Source organism: Haliotis cracherodii, unplaced genomic scaffold (assembly GCF_022045235.1).
Source record: "Haliotis cracherodii isolate W230 unplaced genomic scaffold, xgHalCrac1.p SCAF_6, whole genome shotgun sequence".
In the NCBI taxonomy this organism is placed as follows: Eukaryota; Metazoa; Mollusca; class Gastropoda; order Lepetellida; family Haliotidae; genus Haliotis; species Haliotis cracherodii.
The window spans coordinates 43,466,200-43,492,126 of NW_027266319.1; the positions used below are offsets into that span (position 1 = coordinate 43,466,200).

The 25,927-nt window shown below is 38.9% G+C and overlaps 1 protein-coding gene across 1 annotated transcript in view; it reads right to left on the reverse strand.

Annotated features, from left to right (window-relative positions):
• The window catches only part of LOC139445950 (golgin subfamily A member 4-like), a 229,714-nt gene extending 208,747 nt beyond the window's left edge, over positions 1-20,967 (reverse strand). Inside the window, exons 1-3 of the mRNA XM_071227199.1 lie at positions 20,817-20,967; positions 15,193-15,752; positions 13,907-13,965 (exon numbers count right to left, since the gene is read on the reverse strand). Coding sequence (XP_071083300.1) covers positions 13,907-13,965; positions 15,193-15,729 — 596 coding nt within the window. The 5' untranslated portion in view covers positions 15,730-15,752; positions 20,817-20,967. The remainder of the gene's footprint in view (positions 1-13,906; positions 13,966-15,192; positions 15,753-20,816) is intronic.
• Positions 20,968-25,927: the final 4,960 nt, after the last annotated feature.

Below are 25,927 nucleotides of genomic sequence, written 5' to 3' on the forward strand. Positions count from 1 at the left end.
TATAGGGAACTAAATCGGGTAATGTATTTCCCTCATTTGATGAATCGACTATTATAGTATAATTGGTTGCAAATCCAATTGTAATTCTTAAGTTCCTGTAAGGAATTACACCCATTCCTCCAGGAGATAATTTCAGTCTCCCAGTCGCCTCATTTTGTGTTAGACTAGCTCCATAAGGCTTAAAAAATTCATCATTGAGTGAGCATACGCTGTAATACCCATCAGGTATAGTAATAATTCTATCTCCTTCATGTGTTAATATTATCTCATTATTTCCTCTCGCAGCACTTATATTGGTCCACCGTGGGTAATACGTTACATCGCATAGAGCTACTTCGAGTTGTCCATCCGAGTTATCGATAGTACGAAGCAGTTGAATAGACTGACCATTTGTTATTCCAAGGAGTGTAACATACATATCAAATATACAATGATACTATATCATAACTTAAATATGGAATCAACCATTATTTATAATATGGAGTGTTACACTTAAGTATCCTACATGCACAGGTTGGTGTTTTACATCTAATACAGAAATTTTAAGGTCTGAAATAATACCCCGCTTTAATTTTTTATATTGTAATAACGAGAAAGATTCCGTTCTACCGCTATTGTATTTTACATCTTTGACCGGAACACTTCTGAGTAGAGTTGAAGGACTTTTTAGTTGAATATTATCCGTCATGCTTATTTGATCAAGATGGATGAACAACTCTTTATAGAGAACTAAATCAGGTATTTTGCTAGTATTTGCAGTAACTGTTGAGTCACGATATAATGTTATTGCCTGACTAAATCCAAGTGTAATTGCTAAGTTATCACCAATAATTATATTTGAGTCTTCATTGATGAATTTCACTGCCCCAGTGACCTCACTTTGTTTTAGACTAACTCCATTATGAAATAAATTATTAAAATATTCCCCATTAAAATATTCATCATTGAGTGAGCTTATGCTGTAATACCCATCAGGTATAGTAGTAATTCTATTATTGTCATATGTTAATATTATCTTATTATTACCTCTCGCAGCACTTATATTGGTCCACCGCGGGTAATACGTTACATCGCATAGAGCTACTTCGAGTTGTCCATTCGAGTTATCGATAGTATGAAGCAGTTCAATAGACTGACCATTTGTTATTCCCGGGAGTGTAACATACATATTAAATATACAATGATATTATATCATAACTTAAATATGAAATCAACTTGCATTACTAATCAATCGATTATAGTAACTGCCTCTGGTGCTGAATTTTTAGTTAAATTCCCCGATATCTTTGAAAAATACAGAGTCACGGCAACTAGCAATAAAATGGTGCACGATTGGTTTCACAATCCGATGCAATTTTGGCAGAATCAGTTAAACTTTGCCATATGGTGTGCCACAACGGGATGTGGCGTATCTCTTTACGCTCCAGGATTTGAACTGAATAAGTCTGTTATGTCATTTCACGTGTACTATCAGATTAGACGTATACTTAAAGAAATTAGTGCTCCATTACCGCAGGATCGAGCGTGGAATTCCACAAATAATAATTATGATAGGTCCGCGTATGAGCGTATTTGTCAGGAATTTAATGTTTCTACGAGTAAAGATTGGCGTATTAAAGGAGCAAACCATGGTCTAGGTGTTCCTTACACAGAGGAAAATAAATCCGTCAAAGAAGAAAGCGATTATGTATATAGAGAACTTCATAAACCTGGTCTTAATTTTTATAAGTTGCGGCAGGCCAGCAAACTTTACTCAAGAATGTATGATTATCGGTATAAAGTCGGTCATTGGTATCATGGCTGGGAACTTTATAGTAATGATTGGAGAGGGGATATTATGAGTTTTAAGAGTGGTTTAATTTACATTGTTACAAAATTTATACAAATGAACGATACTGCAAACGCTTGGAATGAATTCCTTAATGATAAAACGGAAAATAATTTTACTAATCCAGGATTTGTAAGAGTTAATGAATCGATAAGAACTTATGTATGGGCAATTCTCGGAGCACAATCTCAAACACGAACGTCCATTATCGGTTCTGGGACGGCGCTCGATGCGCAAAAACAGTTTGTCTCAAACGTGGAGGACGCCATTAATTCACCAGTTGACATACCATCGTCTATAAAGCGTTTTCAAGATGCATTACAGTACGCTCGATCCAAAGTGGACTTTGTTTATGCACCGGGACTATACATGTCTCCGAGTAATATGGAACTTAAGATCGGTCAAGTGATCGGTTATAATAATAAAATTGTTATCGCTACCGATCAACAAAAAACAGGTATAAATTCAGATATGAATGTCGAATTAATAACGCAAACGATCACGGGCGAAAAGGGAATAGTCAAGCCGCAAACATCTTTTAATGCACAAACATCTACTGATGCGCAAGTGTCACCACATATTGCGGCTAAAAATCAACAACATATAGATGAAAAAACAGCGCTTGTAGTGGGTGGAGTCTCGGTTGGCTTACTCATGATTTGGTTAGCGAACTGATTTGGTGGTTAAATAGTCTTTAGCGAATACGTACAACAGCCCTGCAATTGCTACGATCAACCCCCACAAGTTTTGACTAAGCCAAGTGGTGGATTTAGCTAATAAATTCAATAGCCAGGAAACAACACTCCCTATTATACCGGGAAGTGCGGCCGCGGCTTTCCCAGCTAGCTTTCCCAGTGCTGAACCTAATGCTTTTAAATGCTTTTTTATCCACTCTCTTATACCGTTTTTATCGTTAGGCGGATCACCGCCTCCACCTGTGCCACCTGTTAACGAGAGAGTCAAAGTCGATATAATAAATCCCAACGCGGTTAAAATACTAGCAATTGTTATTCCCTGTTCTCTGAACAATGTTTTAATTTTATCGGCCAGTGTAGTGTCATCGTTGAGGACTTGATCGATAGTTTCTCGAATACGACTGATTTGAGAACGAAGTGCCTTTCTATTACTGGAAGCTGCTTCGAGGCGGGCCAATCTTTCCTCTTCTAGGTTACGCAATCTTTCAGCAACGCGGCGTCTACTGAACTCATCGCCCGCCTGTTCGAGTTTTGTTTCCTCTTGAGCTATATGTTTGTCGATTTCGGATAGCTTGGCTATATTATTGATGAGTTCTCCCCGCATAGTTTGCATTGCCTTGTCAAGACCTCGTAATTCCCTAATACTGAACTCCGAATGTGGTACCTGTAACGTTGAATTATCGTAGTAGGTATCTAAGATTTCTCCGAGTCCGTTCGAGGCCACCATCGAGGCTGCTTCCAAATCATCTGTATTAACGAGTTCTTTCCTCATAGTCTGAAGAGCCTTAGTAGTCTTCGCGGGAAGTCGTCCGTATTCTACAAAACCTAATTTATCACGAACAAACTCGCGGCTATGTCTGCCGGCTATAGTAGACAAGGCTAGGGGCTTACGAGTACTATAATGCATAAGCTCAATATGCGGAGAGTCACGTACTCGCAATGTTCCTTTACTATCTAGCATAAACTTTGAATAGTCCCGACCTATTGGGATAACATAATTTTTATCTTCTTTTAATGCATCGTAATAATCATCAACGGCTGATTGTAAAAGTTCATCATTTACGGTTGGGATCATAAAGCTGGTTTCATCAGTACCCTCTTCGATTGTACTAGTATCAGTTATGTTATCTAGATCAAAGTCATTATGTTCAAAATTAGTCATTTTTATATTAAACATAGGGTACATGTTTTCAATATAACAATGTCTTCGCAATACGGACGCAAGTTAAACCCACAACGCAGACTTCGAGATCCATTGGGGGTCAAAGCAATTCGTCAGTCTGTAACTATAACTAATAATCCTAGTACCATCGATCAGAATCAAACGCTTCTGGTTCGCTTTCCTAATCTCGGCGCACACGATGTGTTAGTTCCGGGAACTGTCCGACTAGCATTTACGATTGTTTTGAATTCTGCCGACGTTAACAGGGAGCCGGTTCAGAACTTAGGTCGCGCTATCGTTAAGAAAATCGCCATTAAAATTAGCGGTAATGAGGTTTTGAGTATTGACGATAGCGATGTATACTATTGTTACATGGATCTCTGGAGAACGGATAAAGAGCGGGAAAACTTACAGTACCAAGGAATTTGTAATAAGAACACATTGAGACTGCGCGTAGATGCTTCTAGTGGTGATGGTACTGTCGTAAAAGATCAGGCCGTTGCCGACGCATTAGGTGACAGATTTTATATTCCCCTAGACTTTGAATTACTAGATTCCCACATGCCCTTTTATCAAGCATCCCTAGGCGATAGGTTAGAATACGAACTCACTTTTAACGACTACGGTAGAGTAATCAGAGCTGCTGAAGAAGCTAGCTATTCCATTGACAATATCTCACTCGAGTACGATATGATAACGGATCCCGAATTAGCCAGACAAATTCGTAACCAGTATTCGGGAAGTTTAGCCATTTTGTACGATAGAGTGCTGCGACACCGAAAGATCACAAGGGACAAAAAAGATACGATGTGGAATATCAATCTAAACGTCCCCACGAGGTCGTTGAAGGGTATTTTAATGTTGTTCGAGGACCCCTCCGATGCGTTTAAAAGAAATACCGAGAAGTTCTACAATCCCAAGATTACGAAAGTAGAATTGACTATCGAGGGCGTTCCTAATCAACTATATAGCCAAGGAATGCTATCGTATCACCAGTGGGATGAGATTAAAAAACTTCCTTCTATAAAACGTTCTCCGGAAGTTAACGCGGTCGTGAAAGATCTGTCTCTCGGGAGTGTATCGATGGGTGAATACCTCACCTCGAAGTACGCGCTATGGCTAGACATGCGAACAACGGACGATGACCAATTACACGGCAGTGGGAGGAGAATAGAAAATGCTAGCGAGGGTGTCACCATACAGATAACGAAGCTCTTCGAATCAGCTGGTAAATTAAACATATATTTGTACGTGATTATGGACACGCAACTTAATATACAAAATGGGAGATTCGTGCAAGCAATCTATTGATAATCTTTTACCTAAAGATCCGCACTGCGCTATCATATGCGGGCAAACGGGCTGCGGAAAAACAGCTTTTATTCTAGATATTTTAGAAAGTCATTATCGGGACGTTTTCGATCATATTATTATTCTGTGCCCGACTATAAGCGTTAATAAAACATACTTATCGAGAGATTGGGTAATGAATGACGACGGAATACACAGAGTTGATACGGGCGATCGTTTACAAGACTGTCTCCGAGTATGTCACGAAAAATACAAAGGAGAATCAACCCTTTTCGTAATAGACGACTGCAGCGCGAGTAAAGAATTAACAAAAAAGAAAGATATGCTTTCATATTTAGCATTCTCCGGTCGGCATACTCAACATAGCGTTTGGGTACTTACTCAAAAATACAACTCTGTCCTGAAAGATCTCAGAGAGCAGACCAAATGGGTAGCGCTGTTTCATTGCAAAGATCGAGATTCATTCGAGGAATGTTTACGCGAAAATGACGTCATTTATACCAAGAATGAACGTGACAAAGTCAGAAAAGTGTTAGCGGCAACGAAGCACTGTAAACTCGTATTAAAAACGATCAACCAGCTGCTTACGCAATTGCTTAGCAAAATGTAGCAAAATGTAGCAAAAAGTAGCAAAATTATAGCAAAATGTAGCAAATTGAACATTAGCGGTTAATATTACATAAAATGTGGTTCGAAATCCTCATTCTTTCACAACAGTTCATTATTACGGGATGTATTGGATATGTCATATTATATTATGTTAGACTTAAATATCTCCTTAGGTATTACATTATGGAATGCGACGAACTCATCGAACAAATGCTCAAAGAATCTGATCAAAATGTAGATACACATCAACATGCAGATAAACATAGAGAAAGACTCGCGGCTTTGGTAGCCGGTGGAAAATGTTCCCAATATTTGGGAGAAAATTATACCATCGAAAAAATTGATAACATGACCGACGAAGAGATTAAAAAACTGTACGCGCGTTACGAGTCTAGACTGGGAGCTACCATGACTAAAACTATAGGGTCGTCTATATTACAACTATACACAGTCGTAGCTAGTACGTTTCTCCCCATCCCGGCAGAACATCGCATGTATTTATGCGAATCTCTAGAGAAAGACCCATTCATCGAACACGCTATAAGCTCAGTGAGCTGTGAGTTTTATCATAGATTCGGAATGTTCTTAGCTCCGTTCACCACAGCTTTAATAACGGCTAGGTATTGTCAATTTAAACATACGTGCCCACTAAATAATATAAAGAACGAAGTTCAAATTAATAATGGAGACACAACAGGTGACACCACAACAGATTGCGCAACCACAACAGATTACGGAAACGCAACAACAGATTGCGGAAACAGAACCACAAGTGAATGAGGATGAACCACAAGTGAATGAGAATTTGAATGCACCACAAACACAAAAACAAGCTAGAGTTACTAAGAACCCCCCAAAAATAGCTGCAGGAAGGAAGGGAGGGCTGGCGCGCAAAGCAAAATTAATAAATAATTCAAATCCGATTAAAACATGGGCACTAGTAGGAGTTGCTGGTATAGCGGCTGTATGGTTCTTTTATAAGACCGGAGAAGAGAAAACGTCACCCCCGCCGCAACAACAAGTTCAATTAGAGGTTAGTCCTCATATAATGCTATAAGAAGCATGACTACTCCAGTTACAGACGGTAAAATGTTGGTAAACGCAACGTATCATTCAGCGGTGGTCACCGGCTTGGCCATTGGCTATGCCCGTATGGCTAAAATGCTTACTAAATCCACACCTCCCAAGCTAGATTTTAATGGATTTGATATAGGTATGATGATTCTGGATATTGGATTAGCAATGGCAACGAAGGATATGCTCATCAAACAAGGACTTATCCCGGAAGACATAATGAAGTAATTAAACATTTGAATATTTATATTATATGGCATCAATTGCGATGATGGTCGGTGGAGCTGTTGTTAATGCTCTAGCTTTTTCGGGGAGTAATTATTTATTTTCCAGTATGAGGGAATCAAACGCTAAAGAAGTTGAAGAGGAGCGTAAACGACATAATAAAGCATTAGAACAATACCAAGCAGCTCAGTTACAATATACGCAGCAGAGAATGAAGAGATTAGACTTTATTCATGAAAAACTGATTAAGGAAGGACATTCAATTCAAACGTTTAAGGATGTCGAATCCGCCATGCACGAATACTACCTCGTTTATGGGAAAAAACTCGACCCAATACCGAGACCAACAATGAGTCAGTTTTATACACCGTCAGAGGCTCAGAAAGACCGAGAGGTCGCATTTGTTATTATTGGGTTATCCGCAGTATTGATTTTCAGCTATACACTAGTGTAGATGTGATTTGCATTTAGACAAATGATATGATAGATGTATATACCATGAATAACTGCAAGTTTACACTCATGGGGAAGACGACTCTATGTAACCGCCGCTGTGTTGATGTTTACTGCGGTATACACAATTATTACATCAAGCGTGGACACATAAACTATACGTGTTCTGAATGCGGGATAGGGGTCAAAGGTCGTTATTGTTTATGTAAGAAACATGGTGCTGATAGGGTCAGGAATCAGATTATTTATGCTAGGAAGAGAGATTACATCAATGAGAGGAATAGGTTGGGGAGGATACGTATTTAGATATATGAAAACAACCAATTAGACAAATGAACCATTTTGCATATACCATTCAACCACAATGGTTTTTGTCAGAGAGATAAAAGCTATGGCAAAGCAACGTGGTCTACGTGGATATTCTCGAATGAGAAAAGCTGAATTGATTACCTTACTCGGTTTGGAACCACCCCAGACTGTTAGAGAACTCAGAGTTTGAGCGAGAAACAGTGGGCTGAGAGGTTATTCTCGAATGAGAAGAGCTGAATTGATTGCTTTACTAGATAATAATCAACAAGACGAGGATGATGATAATCAACAACAACAAGAATTAATATTTGTACCCACATCCGCCGGCGTTGGTAAATATCTAAGAGGTTGGAAGATGGAGATTAATTCCAACATGGATGTTAACGATATTAAGCCCATCATATCGAGTAAAATTAACGAGGAATTAGATGATTTACAAAGTATAAAATACCAGCTGACGATTAAAATGACATTGAGTAAAAGTAACGCTGACGATAGCGTCGAATATACCGAACCATATTTCCGTAGCAATCAAGAAGTTATAACCGAATCCGATACTATAGACGCATCATTAGATACATCAATTCAGAGGATACAGGAAACTTTAGAACGTTGGACTAATAGAGGTTCGGGTTGGGGTGTGGATAGAATCGATAGTTTATATTTAGATATAGCGAATTACATGCCTTTCAAAGGTGGATCTTATATAGATTTACCCCCGTATTATAAGAAGAAAAAAGCCATAATTAACGTAAAAAATAAATCCGATGATTGTTTAAGAATGATGATAAGATCTGCATTGTTCCCCGTAGACAAAAATGCGGATAGACCTTCCAGCTATCCCCAAAACGATGGACTCAACTTCGATGGTATAGACGAACCTACACCAATATCTCAAATTGATAAGGTGGAAAAGCAAAATAATTTAGCTATAAATGTTTTCGGACATTCTAAAGGAATTGTTGTACACAGGATAAGCTCCGCTCCGGAACATATTCCCAGAATCAATTCATTTCTGATCGAAAAAGATGGAAAATATCATTATACGTGGATAAAGAGTTTAAACAGGCTATTATACGATCAAACAAAACATGCTAGAAAGAAATATTTCTGCGAAAGATGCCTGCATGGGTACAGCAGACAAGATCTATTAGAAGCGCATAAAGAAGACTGTAGAGGTGTTGGACAGACCGCTATCAGGATCGATATGCCTAAAGAGGGGAAAAATATATTAAAATTTGAACATTATTGTAATCAAATGCCAGTACCGTACGTAATTTACGCCGACTTCGAAGCGCTTATCAAACCCATAGAAAATACCAACCATAATAATCAAGAGAGTAGTTTTAGGTACAAAACTCAAGAACATATTCCTTGTGGGTTTGGATATATAGTTGTAAGGTATGATGGGAAAACAAACACTCCCGTGATTTACAGAGGTCCCGATGCAGCGGGAAAGTTCCTAGAATATCTACAAAATGAAGAGAGAATAATCAGGGAAGAATTATCGTGTAAGAAACCCATGCGTTTGACGATAGATGATTGGAGGGCCCACAAGAAGTCAACGAGTTGTCACGTTTGTAATAAACCTCTGGATGGGGATTCCGTAAGAGATCATTGTCACGTCACGGGTAATTATCGGGGAGCCGCTCATAACGAGTGTAACTTGAAACTAAAAATGAATGCTCAAACAATACCCATCCCTGTTGTGTTTCATAACCTTAGGGGATACGATTCACATCTCATTATGCAAGCTATCTCAAAGACCGACGGCGGTTTAACGTGCATTCCTAACAATATGGAAAAATACATATCGTTCTCATTGACTAAACCTATACATTATAGGGACAAGGATGGGAAATCTAGAATAAAGCAAAGTAATGGGCTTAGATGCATAGACTCCGTACAGTTTCTGTTATCTTCCCTGGACAATTTAGCTAAAGCGAACAATCCCGATGACTTCGCCATAACAAATCAATATACCGATAAGATAACTCGTCATTTGTTGCTGAGAAAAGGTGTATATCCTTACGAATATATGGATGATTGGTCTAGATTCGAAGAAACTGAATTACCACCCCTCGAATCATTCTATAGTAACTTAACGGAATCTAGAATAACAGATACCGATTATGAACACGCTCTGACGGTCTGGGATAAATTAGGTTGTAAGAATTTAGGCGATTATCACGATCTGTACTTAAAAACCGATGTACTGTTACTCGCCGATATATTCGAGATATTTAGAAAGACGTGTTTAAAACAATACGGCTTGGACCCGGCATGGTACTATTCCAGTCCCGGACTATCGTGGGATGCATTGTTGAAGAAGACCGGCGTAGAACTAAAACTACTCACAGATTACGATATGCACTTGTTTATTGAGAAAGGATTAAGAGGTGGTATATCGATGGCAGTGAAAAGGTATTCCAAGGCTAATAATAAATTAGTGGAAGGATACGATGCGAGTAAACCCGACACGCATATATTATATCTCGACGCTAACAATTTGTACGGATGGGCTATGAGTCAACCTTTATCCACAGGTGGTTTTGAATGGGTCAATGCGAATGATATCAATAATAATGATGAGAATAAAGGGTACATACTAGAAGTTGACCTAGAATATCCGAGTTCCTTACATAAAGACCATAACAGTTATCCGCTAGCTCCCGAAAGATTAATGGTTAACAAAGACTGGATGTCGGAATATCAACGTTCATTGATGGGTAATAGTAGGTTAGCTAACGTAGAAAAACTCGTACCAAATTTGATGGATAAGACAAAATATATAGTTCACTACAGAAATCTCCAGTTGTATCTATCGTTAGGTATGAAACTTAAGAAAATACACAGAGTTCTTAAGTTTGATCAAAGCCCTTGGATGGAGCCCTATATAAGGCTGAACACAGATTTAAGAAAGATAGCCACCAGCGATTTCGAAAAGAATCTGTATAAGCTCATGAATAACTCGGTATTCGGTAAAACTATGGAGAATCTAAGGAAGCGTGTTGATGTTAAATTAGTCAGATCTAATGAGGAAGAAAGACTCAGGAAACTTATAGCCAGTCCGGCTTTTAACAGAAGCAAGATATTCGATAACGACTTAGCCGCGTTGCATATGCAAAAGAGTAATATAAAATTCAACAGACCGGTGTACGTCGGTATGAGTATTCTCGACTTGTCAAAACACTTAATGTATGACTTTTATTACAACGAACTTAAGAAGCAATACGGCGATAGATGCGAGGTGTTATATACCGACACAGATTCTTTGTTGATGGAAATACAAACCGAGGATGTGTATAAAGATATGGCAGAAAAAATAGATATGTACGACACGAGCGATTACCCAAAAGATAATCCACTGCACAGCGTAGTAAATAAAAAGGTATTAGGTAAGATGAAGGATGAATGTGCTGGGACTCCTATAGCGGAGTATGTAGGATTAAGACCTAAGATGTATTCTATAAAAAAGTCTGATAATGGAGAGATAAGAAAAGCTAAGGGTGTTAAGAAGTATGTGGTAAAAAAGCATATCAAACATGAACAGTATAAAGAATCATTATTCAATGGTAGAACGTTCAAACACGAGATGAACTCTTTAAGAAGTTATGATCATAGGATATATGGATTAAGAATGAACAAGACATCATTATCCCCCTTAGATACAAAGAGATGGATTGATAATGATGGTGTAACTACCTATGCTTATGGTTATGGTCGTAATACCGTACCGTCGGGAACTATGAACAACTCTTCTCGTACAAATGCCCTACCCGGTCCATCTTGAAGATAATAAAGAATAGGCTCTCCTTCTTTCGTAACCAATCTACTAATGTTACACGTCTTAAGGGACCATATGGGATCGGTTGCGCGACGTAGGCCTCCTTCGAGTTCACCTGCCTGGTATAAATATCTTACCCTTACTCTATCCGAAAGTTTTCGTTCTTTGCCTCTCCTCGGTGCTGAAGATATGGAAGTCACGGATTTCATTTTAATGGCATCGGATGGTTTCTTCCCGATTAATCTCGTCACTTCATTATTCAGCGCTGATACAACGGCTGATAAACGTGTCACCCATTCGGTTGATCTCAATCGCTCGGATTTCATTTCGATCCCATACTGATAGCCAAACAAACGTTCCGCTAGAGTCCGGTTAAATCTTTCAACAATGGCTTGACTACGGTGGGCCTCTCTTTCACCACGGACGATTTTGACGTTGTGCTTTGTTAAAAGTTTAGTTACCGATCCCATAAACTCTCGACCGGGATCTACTTGAAATAGCTTAGGCCATTTTAGCGGTCCGCGTTTATATATGCGACTCAGTGCATTAGCTACTTCTGTTGAATCTTTCGAGGTTAATGGCTCAGCCTCTTTGTATCGACTAGCCACATCCACTACTGTTAAAGCGTATTTATACGTTTTGCGTTTTACCTTATCGTGAGGAAGAAACAAGAGGTCAGCCTGATGAACTTCATTCGTCGTAGATATATCAAACTTCTTCCTCGGTATATAACGCGGTGCCGGTAAATATATTTGCCACAACGCTTGTTTCTTTAACCAATCCTTGGCCACATCTTTAGATACCTTAGCCGCGGTGGCTAATTTTTTTATTGCTCCTACACCTTTCCAATATCCTCGTGGGCTATAGTAAATTTTATTCATTATTAATTAATATTGATGTTTTGTTTAATACAAATCCAGCTCCAGTGTAAGTGAGCCAGAACCATCATTACCTATAAAAATTTATATCATAGACTCCAGGTGGTGGTCAATTTAACTTAATCTCATGACTATCATTGAATCGCATAGTCATTTTGGCATAAAAAATGCTACCTGTAGTAGCAGTATAGGTATATGAATCCCGCTCCAGCGGAAGTGAGCCAGAACCATCATTACCTATACTACTCCCTGCAGTGTTTTATTGTAAAATAAACAACTCCCACTAGTCATTTAATTTCTCAAATATAGGGCAATACTATTAGTATCTTAACTGGTTATGAAGAGGACTTCTGTTGAAAATGTAAAGATTTTATACTGTGATGACAGCCAAAATACAAGATTTTTGGCAATGATTTGATTGAGGTTTTGGTTTTGTAAGAATTATTGGAATTTGTTCGATGACTTAAACATTGTCCAAAATCAAAAATATTGAGTATTATAAATTGCATAATGTCATGTGGCAGTATTTAATGCAAGTTCATTTTTGAGGTGAGGTGAGGTGAGGTGAGGTGAAGTGAAATGCATGCACTTGTGTGTGTGTCTGCTTGTACTAGTTGGGACTAATATCTATTTTATAGTGCTAGCCCATTGAGATACCATACCACAATTTAATATAAATATCCCACTCAGACATAGTATACTGACTCCGAACCAACCAGTCCTTGTTTTCAGCTCCTTCATGCCGAGTGCCAGGCAGGATAACAACAAGTACCATGCCTTTTGGTATGACGCGGCTGAGGATTGAACCTGGACCTTTCGCTCTCCGGGTAGAGCCTCTACCACTAGACCACGGAGCCGGTCCATTTATGTTTTTAAGATTATTGTGGCAGTAGACTCAGACACTCATAAAATATTGAGCTTATTGTTGTTGTGGGTAGGGTAAGCAGTCCAAACTCAGTCCCAGCGCTTGACATCTTCGTTACCCTCAGATAGCTCAGTCATAAACTACATTGTTTGTGATGCTTTGAGGCAGTATTTTCGGGAAGACAGGCTGTGCCTATATAAATCGTGAGACTAGCTGCAATTTGCGGTCTTCCTTCTATGACCTGACTTGCATCTTATCTTCTTGCCTTGTGTGGACAGGATACACATGAGAAACACCTTACTACATGCTTCCAACACTGTTTCCTGGATTCAAGAATAGAGCATGTGCCTCATTCAAAACATTCAACTGTGACAAAGATTGGAGTTTTGTGAGTGCACTGGCATTTATGTATTGCCGTGGTCACATATTTGATTCATTGCCTTTTTAAGATTGCAAACCAAATCCTGTTTCTTAAAATATAATTTATTTATTGTTCACTGATCTGTGCAGTTATTTGTTGACCTGTACACACCAACTTCTGGCTTAACCTTGAAACATCCAGAGTAGATGGACGAGTACATATAGCCCTGAATATTTGAAGATGAGAACTAGAAACAACAACCCGAACTCAATAGTCAGTTACCTCCTGCAACATGTTGGACAGTAGCTAGTCTGCTACATACAAGATCAGCTCTGTCTGAATTACTTACCTGCTGAGTTTCCTATTAGCACAGTGTTTCATGTCATCTAAATGGCTTGAGTCTTCTTTCTGACAAACCAAGAAAAATCATGTTCAATTTCTAAACAAAATTGTATTTAAAAGCAGTTCTGTCAATGACCTTTCTCATTCAATGTCTATGTAGCTATTGCCAAGTAATTTCCAAGTCTTGTGCTGGGATTGGAACTAGCTGAGGTTGAATGCCTTGTTCAAATGAGCAAAGTGGTTAACCCCAGCTGTAAGTTGACAAAGCAAGGATACATGCTGTATTTTCCCCTATCAACAGAAGGCGTGTTCTGGTCTGCATAGTACGTTATACAGACTTATATTGCCCAAATGTGATATCAACATGATCAGCCTCACTTTGGGCACCAATGTAATGACCAAAACAAATCCAAATGTAGACCTTTTGATCTGAGGCAGCATGCCTGATTCACCTCACCAAAGACGTTAACCCAGCAAGGATAAGGATGGTAAGGATACCTTCTGTTTGATGACTTCATGTCCTGTTACATCTAGTTGCACAAAGATACATATAAACTATGATAAGGAAGTAATAATTCCATTTCCTCAAAGCACATTTCATGCACTTCAAGTTTGGTGTTTATCATGACATTATGAAGTGGTCAGCCAAAAGATGAAGTAGATATGCTTAGTATGTCATCCCTGTGATGTATCAAGATTTTGTAGAATTAACAACGCGTGTCGGTCTGACGTTGATTAATGAATAATTTGCATACTCGTATATGCAAGGGGCCGACGTATGGTTCTCAGTAGGAAGTGACAACTTGGAGACGATGGCTTGCGGTATATACGGTTTTGCTTTAAACATGTAGATATATACATACAAAAGACACTATGTGCCAGGTCAGCACATAGTGGTAGTGGTTGTTGTCTAGGTGCTCCGGAGCACCCAGCCTAACCCTAGCTAGGCTAAGGGTAAGACCTTCCTTTTCTCCTCTGGACCAAGGCTTATATAGCCAAGGTCACCTGACATTTAGTAAGTAATAAATATAAATGTAAACAGTAAATCATCAGTGACATACTTGCACATCTCGTTCAGGATGGCAGACGGTCGATGTACACAAAAATGGGGATTAACAAATAGGATTAGCATCTTATAAATAACAGTAATTAAGTGTTTCAAGGCATACAGATGTCATGGCTCCAGGGTAATGAGAAAAGCCCCTGGCAATTCTACCAAATGTTATAGAAGTCTTCAAGATGTGTAAGATGAAATAATATAAGATGAATTAATTAATAGTTAAGTCTCCTTACCTTGAACTGTGACAAAGTATGATACTGATGTTCCAGGAAATCAAACTGTGTACCAGCTAGTCTTGTGTTCTCAGCTGCCATCTGCTCTTGAGAACATTCGGCTCCAGAAGAAAGCACACACAGCCATGAACACAACTCATCAAAAAATACATCTGTATTTGGCTCAACCCTTGAACTGAGAAAGTCATGCCAAGTCTGCATACTGAAATTCTCACCATGGAACTCCTTGAAGAGCATAAGAGCATCCTTAAGTGTAATCCTGTGATCTCCATCATAATCTAGAGCCTGGAAGTCCCAGTACGCCTGCTCATGTATTGCCTGCAGCCTCTCTATCTCCTCCAGCACATCCACAAAGTTGGTGCGAGTAACCGTGCCATCCTGCCCACAAACCTGCTGTATGGCTGAGTTCACAAGCTGGATGGAAACATGACTGAAGTTCAGAGTATGGTGCAGGTCAAGCAGCTGTCCAGCAGTAACATAACCAAGTTTGCATGTGTCCAGTCGGTCAAACACCACACTAACATCTTCAATTCCCATGATGTTTCACTTGTTATCAGCAGCTGAAAAAGATTGAAACCACCAGTCCATGTCACATACAATATCGGCTTCCATATTAGGATGTGGACATTGATAATGGTGTTGTCTTATCAGAACAAGGTATCAAGCACCTCACATCTCCATATCCTGTATCCCTACGGCTCTGTTTGCTTAACATGCTTAAAGCATAGTTAATCCATAAAATGCACTATATCAGAAAATATATTCTTAACAGATCAGAATGAGCTATGATGCTGTGAGGCTGCAGTATAATGCCAATCCTTGGATGTGTTTTACTGTGTGCTATCCCTCAAAGTACTCCCAAATGCCAATCCTCTGGTTAGTTAGCAATTGATGTCCAGAAAACACAAACGAGGCATCAGATAATCTATATTGATTGTTCACTTCATAGTCCTGCTGCTTGTCACTATTTTCTGTGTATTAATATTTAGTCTGACCTACCACATTCTAGAGCTTTTTTTTGCCAATGAAAACATGACAACACACATTTGTGTGAGAGAGAGATTGTACACCAAAGAAGACAGGGCATAATGAGGCAGTCCTAGCTCAGATCTTACATGTTTGTGTACATTCTACCTATATATAAACCTTGAAAATCAGAGTTAATATTGGTTTTCAGCAACCCATGCTTGTCCTAAGAGGCAACTGTCAGGATCTCACAAAGAAAATGTTTATATCGAATGTCATGTTGTTAAGAATTTCTGGTCAGATTTCTGTATTTACTCATATCTGACTCATATCTTGCATAGAAAAATCCTTATAACTGACAACGAGCTCCTCTTTGGTACCTCTGATGTATTAATTAACCATTTGATTGTAGCTGCTAAAAGATTTATCTTTGTCCAGTGTATTAAGAATGAAAATGTTGACTTTGTTGTTTTTAAGAACACAATAAGAAGTATCTATGACGTTGAATATCATATTGCACGTAGAAATAACGACTTCTCTGCCTTTAATAGAAAATGGGCTTTGTTTACTCAAACTGCAAAATAACTTCTTCACTTGATGCTTGCAACATAATTTGATGTACCATAAATACTGCATCTTCTTAATTGTATACATAAATATGCCTTCATCTGTACCATGCTGTGGATTATGCCTTAGGCCTCCTCTGTACCACATCCTTTTGAGAAGTACCTGTATTCATGAAGCTGTACTGTTTTTCGAGTGCATATGTATCCTGTGTATATGACTGAATGAATTTGTTTTTAAAAACAAAAAAACCGTCAGGATCTTGTGATCAGGCTCTCTCACTTGGTTGATGCATATGATATCAATCACAGGATTGTCCAGACTTGATTATTTACAGACCGCTGTCATATAGCTGGAATATTGCTGAATGCAGCATTGAACAACACACATATATATATATATGCATGAGCTGTGTTTGTAAATATAAAATATATGTGAACTTCAACACCATCTTCATTGTCATCTGGAACCTGGTGGCACATCAACTCAAAGACATTCTTACATAAATAGTTCACATTGTACATGTTTTAAGGAAAAATTGGTTTTATTGCTACAGCAAATTTGGTATCTTGTGTGTTCATATATAAATAATAAATTAAACACAGTCAAGACCCTACCTATTGATGTAACCAGGAGGTGCCACCATCTTTTAACTCATGTTTTGTATATCTTATTACATAATATTTATAAACTATATAAACTATTTCAATACCACAAGTATAATATATCTGTATATATAAACATTTGTCAGGATCTCCTCAGCCTAATCAGGCCCTGCAAAACACATACCACATTGTTTTACTACGTATCTGTATATGTAATTGTATGTGTGACAATAAAATAAACAATTCATTCATTCATTCACAGGCATAGATGATAGTGTGAGGAAAGGCACTAGATATATCCTGCAGAAATTCTATGGTAGAGTCAAAGCAGAGACCGAGTCCAAGATTGGCAAATGTAAATGTATTTATATAGTGTGTGGTCGGGACCGAGACTACCAAATGGGTTTGAGATTTGCGTTCATTTGAGATAATGAGGATCGACTGTATTTGCATTACACGCTGGTTTGACATCCGGGGTATTTTCAATGTATGGAAATTTTCAATGTATGGAAATGACCATTGACACGCTATCATTTATCAATGTTGGAATTGTTAGTGACCCCCTGAATTAACTTTGTTCAAAGGTATAAATGATTGTTACTGATGTAAAAGTAAGCCTACTGTCGGGAATACACATGCTTACCTATTAATCAGCAAATATACTTATTGTTGTTTCAAATGTCATAACACAGCAACAACAAAAAACCACAAGATATGTATTTACAACAAGAGTGCTCTGAGAGCACAACATCCCCCGCATGAAGTTGTTTAAAGAGTTTATATTTTCTTTGTATTTTATGAAATAACAACAGTAGATGGCACTGCAGTTGAAACAAATTGTGCAGAACATTTTGTTGGGAGTAATCCAGTCTGAATGGAAATGCCATAAGGATGTAGCTCACCCACAAAAGCCTTATACAAGGAAACTAACTATAGTTATAGTTATAGTTAGATAATGTGATATTCTCTGGAAACTGGAGGAGGAGAAGATTTCATGAAGCTCCGTAAAACAGGGGCAGTAACTCTGTCAAAACTAGTCGAAATGAAATGGGACTGCGATATGTGTATCATCAACATGTCGACATCTTGTGTGTAGAGTCTCAGGGATATTCTCTAAAAGCTGGAGGAGGAGTTGATTTCACAAGCTTAGTACCTCTCTCACAATTAGGCAAATGAAGCTCCGTAAAACAGGGGCAGTCCAGTTTCCACCCTTGCTGAACTAGGCTGGTATTATGGAGTTACATTTTGGCTGGACTAATGAGTCACTGCAAAGTCCAATCAAAATCGCACAACGAAATCCGGTTTGTAAATTGTCATGCAGATTTCGGTTGATTGCAGGATTTGTAAAGGATGTGCACCGCCAACTCGGTGTCAACAGATATTTTCCAAATCTTTTCATGCTTTTAATCAAAGGTCAATTTTATCACAATATAGATATTGATTATCAATAAGAATGTCTTGACTGGGTGCTGCCATTTTGTTTGAAGCAAATGCAAGTGATACAAGAGGTGGAATCTGATTGGTCCATAGGAGAGGCTTAGAAGGGACATAACTCTTAATAGCCACTGGTGGCGCTACGATCAAGTCCAGGAATTCCAGCCTAGTTCGGCAAGGGTGGAAACTGGACTTTTAATGTCAGTTAGCTCTCTTGCCTAGGGAAGATGTTTTCTCCCCAAAGAAAGTGCATCCTCTGTAACTCGGGTTCTTGCATTTCGGTAAACCTACACTAACCCCAGGACCGATTCCCGTCGTTCATACGATTATGAATAACCCACCCTTGAATTCCATTTGCCAGTTTGATTGGTTACTACTAGATCTTACGTACCAATCAGAATGCAAGTTACAAACCAGCCTCAATGTTGGGTAGGCTAATTGATTATGATCGAGTTTGAAAGAAATTCAACATTAAAAACTGACACACTCAAAAGAAAGACCTAAAAATCCCTCTGATGGAAACGATTTCGTCATGTCCATCAAAACTGACTTTGGTTTCTAGGTAATATAAGTTACCTCCCTTTCCCTTTTGTTGATGTTTGATATGTTGGTAAAATGTTAAGGAAACTCAAGGGCAGGTAATTTAGTGAGTGAGTTTGGTTTAACGCCGCTTTTAACAGTATTCCAGTTATATCACGGCGTGTCAGCTTAATGTGGGAGGAAAACCCGAAGTGATGCAGGTTCAACATGTTTACCACTTAGGTGAAACCCACGAGCAGGGGTATGGTGCTGACAAACAAAGAAACATAATCGGGGTGAACCGGGATTCAAACCCACAATCATAGGTTTCTGATGCAACTCTGCACAGCGAATCGCGGCGCCTTAGACGACTGGGCCACCCATGTCCCCTCAGGCAATTTTGAATGAAAGAACCCTGTGAATGGATCGAAGGGTTAGTGTAGGTTTACCGAAATGCTTGCCCTCGAGATATAGAGGATTAAGAAAAGTGTCATACCTTATGTATTGTAGGAATATTCAAGTGCAATGAATATCAAACATGTAATATTTTCAGAAAATCATATTTCAGTGTTGTTTTCATTGGCCTATACTTTTTCCCTTCAGCTCTTACTTAGTATATCTACCATATCATTGTTAAGACTATCATTAAATAATTGTTAAGACTATCATTAAATAATTATTAGATTCAATCTGTATCAGATTCCCATCCAATCATAGTTAATGTCATGGGAGGATAAACAAACAGTTTGTTTAGAAAACTTAAAAATAAATAAATAAGATACCTCCTGCCTCACATTTATGCAAAGAAATTGGATGAAAATCTATAAATTAATTAGTGGGGCCTAATGCTTTCATACACGCCCTCATATCTTTGTCTCAGTTCTGTGTTGAGTAATGAAAAGGAGACAAATCACTTATTAGGCTATTATCGTGCACAATATGTTACCATGGCAAGGAAATATTAATCAAGTTTGCCCAATTTCTAATTGTGTTAGATGTGATCAGTGTTGGAGAGAAAGGATTGCCAGCGCCAATAGATAACAAAACAAGGGTGAAAACATTTGTTTGCAGAACAGGAATAAACTCAAGGAATAGTAGCAGTACAAGGAGATGGTACCCCCCCTAGTAATGGTCTCAGACTTAGATATGGGTCTGGGGCACTGGCCATCTCCCGCAATTACAGGTATACTGGTATATAATTGTGGCTATCGAATCTCTGTCTGTGTCCCTCTGTCTAACTACTATCAACTGGGCTTTGGCACTGAATTATATCAAGGTATGGTGTGTTTTATGTTTGGCAGTATCTCCCACAGTAGACCATAGGTGTAAAAAGTGCTTGTTTTGACGTAATTGACAAGGAGCATATAGATATGCAAGTATAAATTTGAAAAGGGGGTCAAAGGGAGGTGATCACCCTCATCAAGCTAACGCGGCAAGTGCTAGAAGAGACGATAAACGAACAATGTAGGAAATCCATTTTAAACAAATGTTTACAATGTTTCGAATGATGATAATTGTCTTCAAAAGTGAACTTACATTCCAAGGGACTAGCCTAGCATATGCTCTGTAGTATTGTGTACTAGTCTATTTTCTCTCTCACACACACGCACGTGAACTTGACACAAGAAAGACCATCACATGCAGTCTGGTCTGTTCATTGTGTATGTTCTACAACGTTGCATCGACAAGACGATCCGCCATGTTGTATACACTGTTGCCTGTAGTTACGGGATTTGCCCAATGGCATCCCAGACTCTACACATGTGCAGGCCAATCGCCTGCTTTCGAGACAACTCGGCTTCATTCGCTGTATACCAGGGTCAGCAGCAAGCAACTTGCAAGCCGAGTCACGCGCGGTTTCCTGTTTGTTGCTAGGGGAGCCTTATTTCACGCGATTCATCCGTGTTTGGTTTAGACATATCATCAGTTTCTCGGAGGAACACTCTAACATCGAAATACACCTATCGCAAAGTTTACTTCAAATTAATGACCAATTTCTTTACTTGGGTGAATACAGATCGCGTGAGAGGTGTAAAAACTGTGAAAGAGTGTGTTTCTTCATTGTAGACCTGTAGTGCTCATACCACATGTGATTGTGTGTTAATTCAATTGAATGGAAATATTTAAGCTATTTCCCTTCACTAAAGCAACATTGTTCTTCATAAAGCGTGCCTCGTTGAACAACGCATGCGTAACATGAGATCAGGGCATTAAATGACTACCACAAAGAGAACCTGATAAATGATCCCTCTGGGTCAGAATACTAGTCTTTGTCAAGTTGAGACACGCCCCCCTGTAGGTTCTCTATATATGTGTACAGGATATTGTCTCTGACACCGTTAGTCATTGTACAAATGCAAAGACACTCGCCCCTGACAACAGCATACTTGGATACTGGTAATAAACAAAGCGATTGAAGAGATTGTATTTCTCCAACAAAAAAGCCGACGTATTTTCGCCTTCCTATAGCACATCTAGCTAGCTGCCATATGTATGTATCTAGCTATCAGCTGATTAAGTACTGTGCGTTATTTATTACATGAGATATCAACATTATGTACAGCCCCTTTAAGGATATTAATAACATGTAAAAGTTTTACATATACTTACCCGTATTCAAATAACGATGACTCCCTAAATAGAATCCGACCTCGGCAATGGCGGACAAGTCCATTTTATGAACAGGTGTGTTATTTTCACGTCGATTACTTGTACCTTTTCTCCCAAAGCGATTGTCATATCTCTCCCACTGTTTGGTGCGAAAGTTGGGCCATTGCGTTTATCTGCGCTGCCCAGTTACATCTATGGGGAACAACTCATGAGACACTTCCTCTCATAAAATGACGTCGTCCAATTTACGTCATCAAGTTACGAGCGCTTGTTCGAGTCAGAAATCATTGCAAGAACCGTCCTGGATCCGATTCAAACAGAGTTAGATTAGCACGAGACGTGTTGTGCTAAATGCATTTTTAATCAGATGTCAGAAGCTTTGGGACCCAACGAGCTGACTCTTTCTTCACTGCCAAAGTTTCTGTGATTACGGAATATACTCTCCCCAGTGAAATGCCCAATGAACTAGCATTATGACGCTCAGCAATTTGCCGGTCAATCATCACCATTTCGTGGATTCTCGGGATCACATCTGGTGTTGGTGATGTGATCAGGGTCAGGGGGTCGTCATGGAGGCTCTCCCTGCCAAGCCTTAAACTCTGCTGGCCACTTCTTATCGTTGGCTAATATTGTTATGCCCAAATATGTTTCATAAATTTGTTTTCAAACATAACTTTGTATTCCTGACAAAATTGTATATATATAGAGAATCTCATCCGAGTGTCTTTTGATATCAAATATATCAACACGAGTTGGTAAAAGTGGAAAAATCCCGAGGCTTGCCGAGGATTTTTGCCACTTTTATCAATGAGCGTTGATATATTTGATATTAAAAGTCACGAGGGTGATATTTTAATATCATCCAACATCATTCTTCGAACTTTTTCAATTTGTAGACAATAATTAGCAGTGTCTTCAGTGTAAAGTCAAACTGATATGTGTATGTGTATATGACCAACGGTCCTAAGATAAAACTTACAGTTTATGTCAGGCTGTCCTAATACACTTATTTCTTGGGAGATGTAACTGTTTCTTGGACTGCTTGGACTGAACAGTGGATTGGCAGTCACCTGGGCGATGAGGGTATTATGCATTTCATCAATTGAAATTGGTCTACATAAAATTCTCTAATTTTGGTGATTTGAGTGAGTACTGTCCGGTGACATTGAAGGTGTATAGGTGCATACATGGCTGTACGGTGACATTGAAGGTGTATAGGTGCATGCATGGCTGTACGGTGACATTGAAGGTGTATACGTGCATGCATGGCTGTACGGTGACATTGAAGGTGTATAGGTGCATTGTTACAACCCTTAATGTAAAAATTACTCTTAATGTAAAAATTGTTACATTAAGGTTTACGTGTTAACTCTTAATGTAAAAAAAAAATACATTACGAGTAACAACCCGCAGCCCTTAATGTAAAAAATATATTTTTTACATTAAGGGTTAATATCGTACATATCGCCCGTTAATGTAAAATATTCTTATAAACAAAGTTTGATTGGAAACATTAGATACCTTTTGCTATGTTCACGTTTTTTATTGTTTTTGCTCGTTTTTTTTGCAATTATTCGTAATAAGCGACAGCGTGAGAAACTGACTTTGCTCAGTTCTGAGAACAAGAGGTGCTATTATAAAAATGGCAGGCTCGTTATTGAGGACATGCCAGCTTCTACTCTGGAAGGTGATGAGCATCAGTTGTCGGCTCCAGTCGCAGATCACGACTCAAGTGGAACATCGTCAACTGTGGATCAGGAGCGGGCGCTGCCGTCAAGGTCGAAGGTTATGCAAAAGCATAACAAAATACATTGCAAGGAATATAGAAGATTAAACCATCAAACTTTCCGACATTGGCTTTGTTTCTTTTGTATCTGAACATGACATTTTTGCTTTATTTGAAAAATAGTCAATAGAAAATTACTTTAGTGACATTATTTCCAGAATATAAACTTTTTTGTTTACCAGCCCCAAAAAGGTCCAAGTTCGGGATGTATTCGGGAGGAATACCTTTGATAAAATATTCGCTGGTGAGACGTGTTATTGATTTTCGATACAGATAACATGCTATTACTATTCTGTTGGATAAAAGTATGTTTGGCTTCAGTAGAGCTACATTATGTGTGTTTACATATATCCATTCGGAGAGATCGACCTGTGATAATGACAAAGATAGACAAAATGGGGTAGAGATTTTGTTGTATTTTTTATTGAGTACACTGGAAGAGGACCCAGCTGTTTCTATCATTGTACTTGGATTTGTTTGTTTGTTTGTTTGCCTGTTGTTTAACGCAGCACTCAGCTATATTCTAGCTACGTGACGACATCATGAGCACCGATCCACGCATTTGGGATATGATGACATACATCAACCAAGTCAGCGAGTCTGAACACCCGATCCCGTTAGTCGCCTCTTACGACAAGCTTACGAGTTGGGTTTAACGCCATTTTTAACAGTATTCCATTTATATCACGGCGTGTCAGCTTAATCTGGGAGGAAAGCCCGAAGTGATGCAGGCCTCAGACGTTTACCACTTCGGCGAAACCCACGAGTACGGGTATGGTGCTGACAAACCCAGAGTCATCATTGGGGCGAACCGGAATTCGAACCCACAATCATATGTTTCTGGCGTGCCCTAGGGACGCAACTCTGCACAGCGAATCGCTGGGCCACCCGTGCCTCCTATCGGGCATTTAGGGTGTAATGTGATAATTTATGGTTTGGCATCGAGTGACATGTTCCCCGATGATGATGAATGTCTCGGTGAACGGTGCCATTATGTAAATGCGTTCAGAAATAACTGAAGATAACGCATACCTTATTAAGTAAAACAAAGTTTGCAAGAATACAGATAACTGTGTGGAATCAAGAAGGACCAGTTTGCACAATGTAAAAGGAGTGACCTAGAATGTAGCAGCGGTAGACACTAAACGTTTCTGGGACATCATAAAACGTGTGTCTGGACGACCGCAACGACACAACCCTATTGATATACAAGACTGGGGGTCTATTTCTCGTCGCTGAATTCTGAACCAATGGGTATTCAGGATAATCTTGGTGAGGTGGAGGACATAGTGACAGGTCATGGTTATGTGCAAGAACTGATAAATGACATATTAGAATCCACAATCACCAGATCCGAACTTTTTGAAAGCAACAGTGCCTAGAAACATAATAAATCAGCTGGCCTTGACGACATCTCTGGAAGCCATTGTACAAACATGGTTTGAGTGCTAAAATGGGTAAACTGTGCTTCATGGGTGTGAGTCAAGGGTGTATGCTTTGTCCCTTTTTGTTTCAGTTTTTTCATAAACGAATTGGTTACAAAATGGAACAAAATTGTCGTTTTGTTGTTAAGTTACATCCGGAATATATTTATATTTTGATACCTCTATTAGCGGCAGACCTTATTGTGTTTGGAAATACTGTCAACAACGTACAAACGAAGTTGAATATCTTACATGATGACTGTTGTAAATGGGAAATGCCAGTCAATCTATCGAAAACAAAAATAGGGAAGGTTTATCACTTTATAAAAAAAATGGTATTATGATGGAAATGCGTATGAAGTAGTTACTGGATACATTTATCTTGGCTGGTATTGTAGCAATAGATTACTGAGGTCGAATGCTTAAATAATATTGCAATTGAGGCATGAAAGGTGTTCATGGTCCTGTTAATTAGTATACACTGTACATTCCTTGAAACCATACTCGCCTCACTTTTACTTCAAATGTTTTCATACAAAGATGACACAAATACTTTTATACGGGGCTGAAATTTGGGGGTTGTCGCGTTGTCGCATTGTCGCCCTTGCAAAAACAAGCAAAAAGTGTCAAAATTAACCGAAGCGCGATTTTGCGACAATGCGACAACGCGACATTTGGGCCATTTGTCGCATTGTCGCGTTGTCGCATTGTAAGATGTCCGAAAGGCTTATGTGACTTATTGCCATCCGTCTTTGTACGGCATGCGTCATCCGTCATGCGAAATTTATTCACAGTACGATTTATACCTAAAATATGTCGAAAGATAG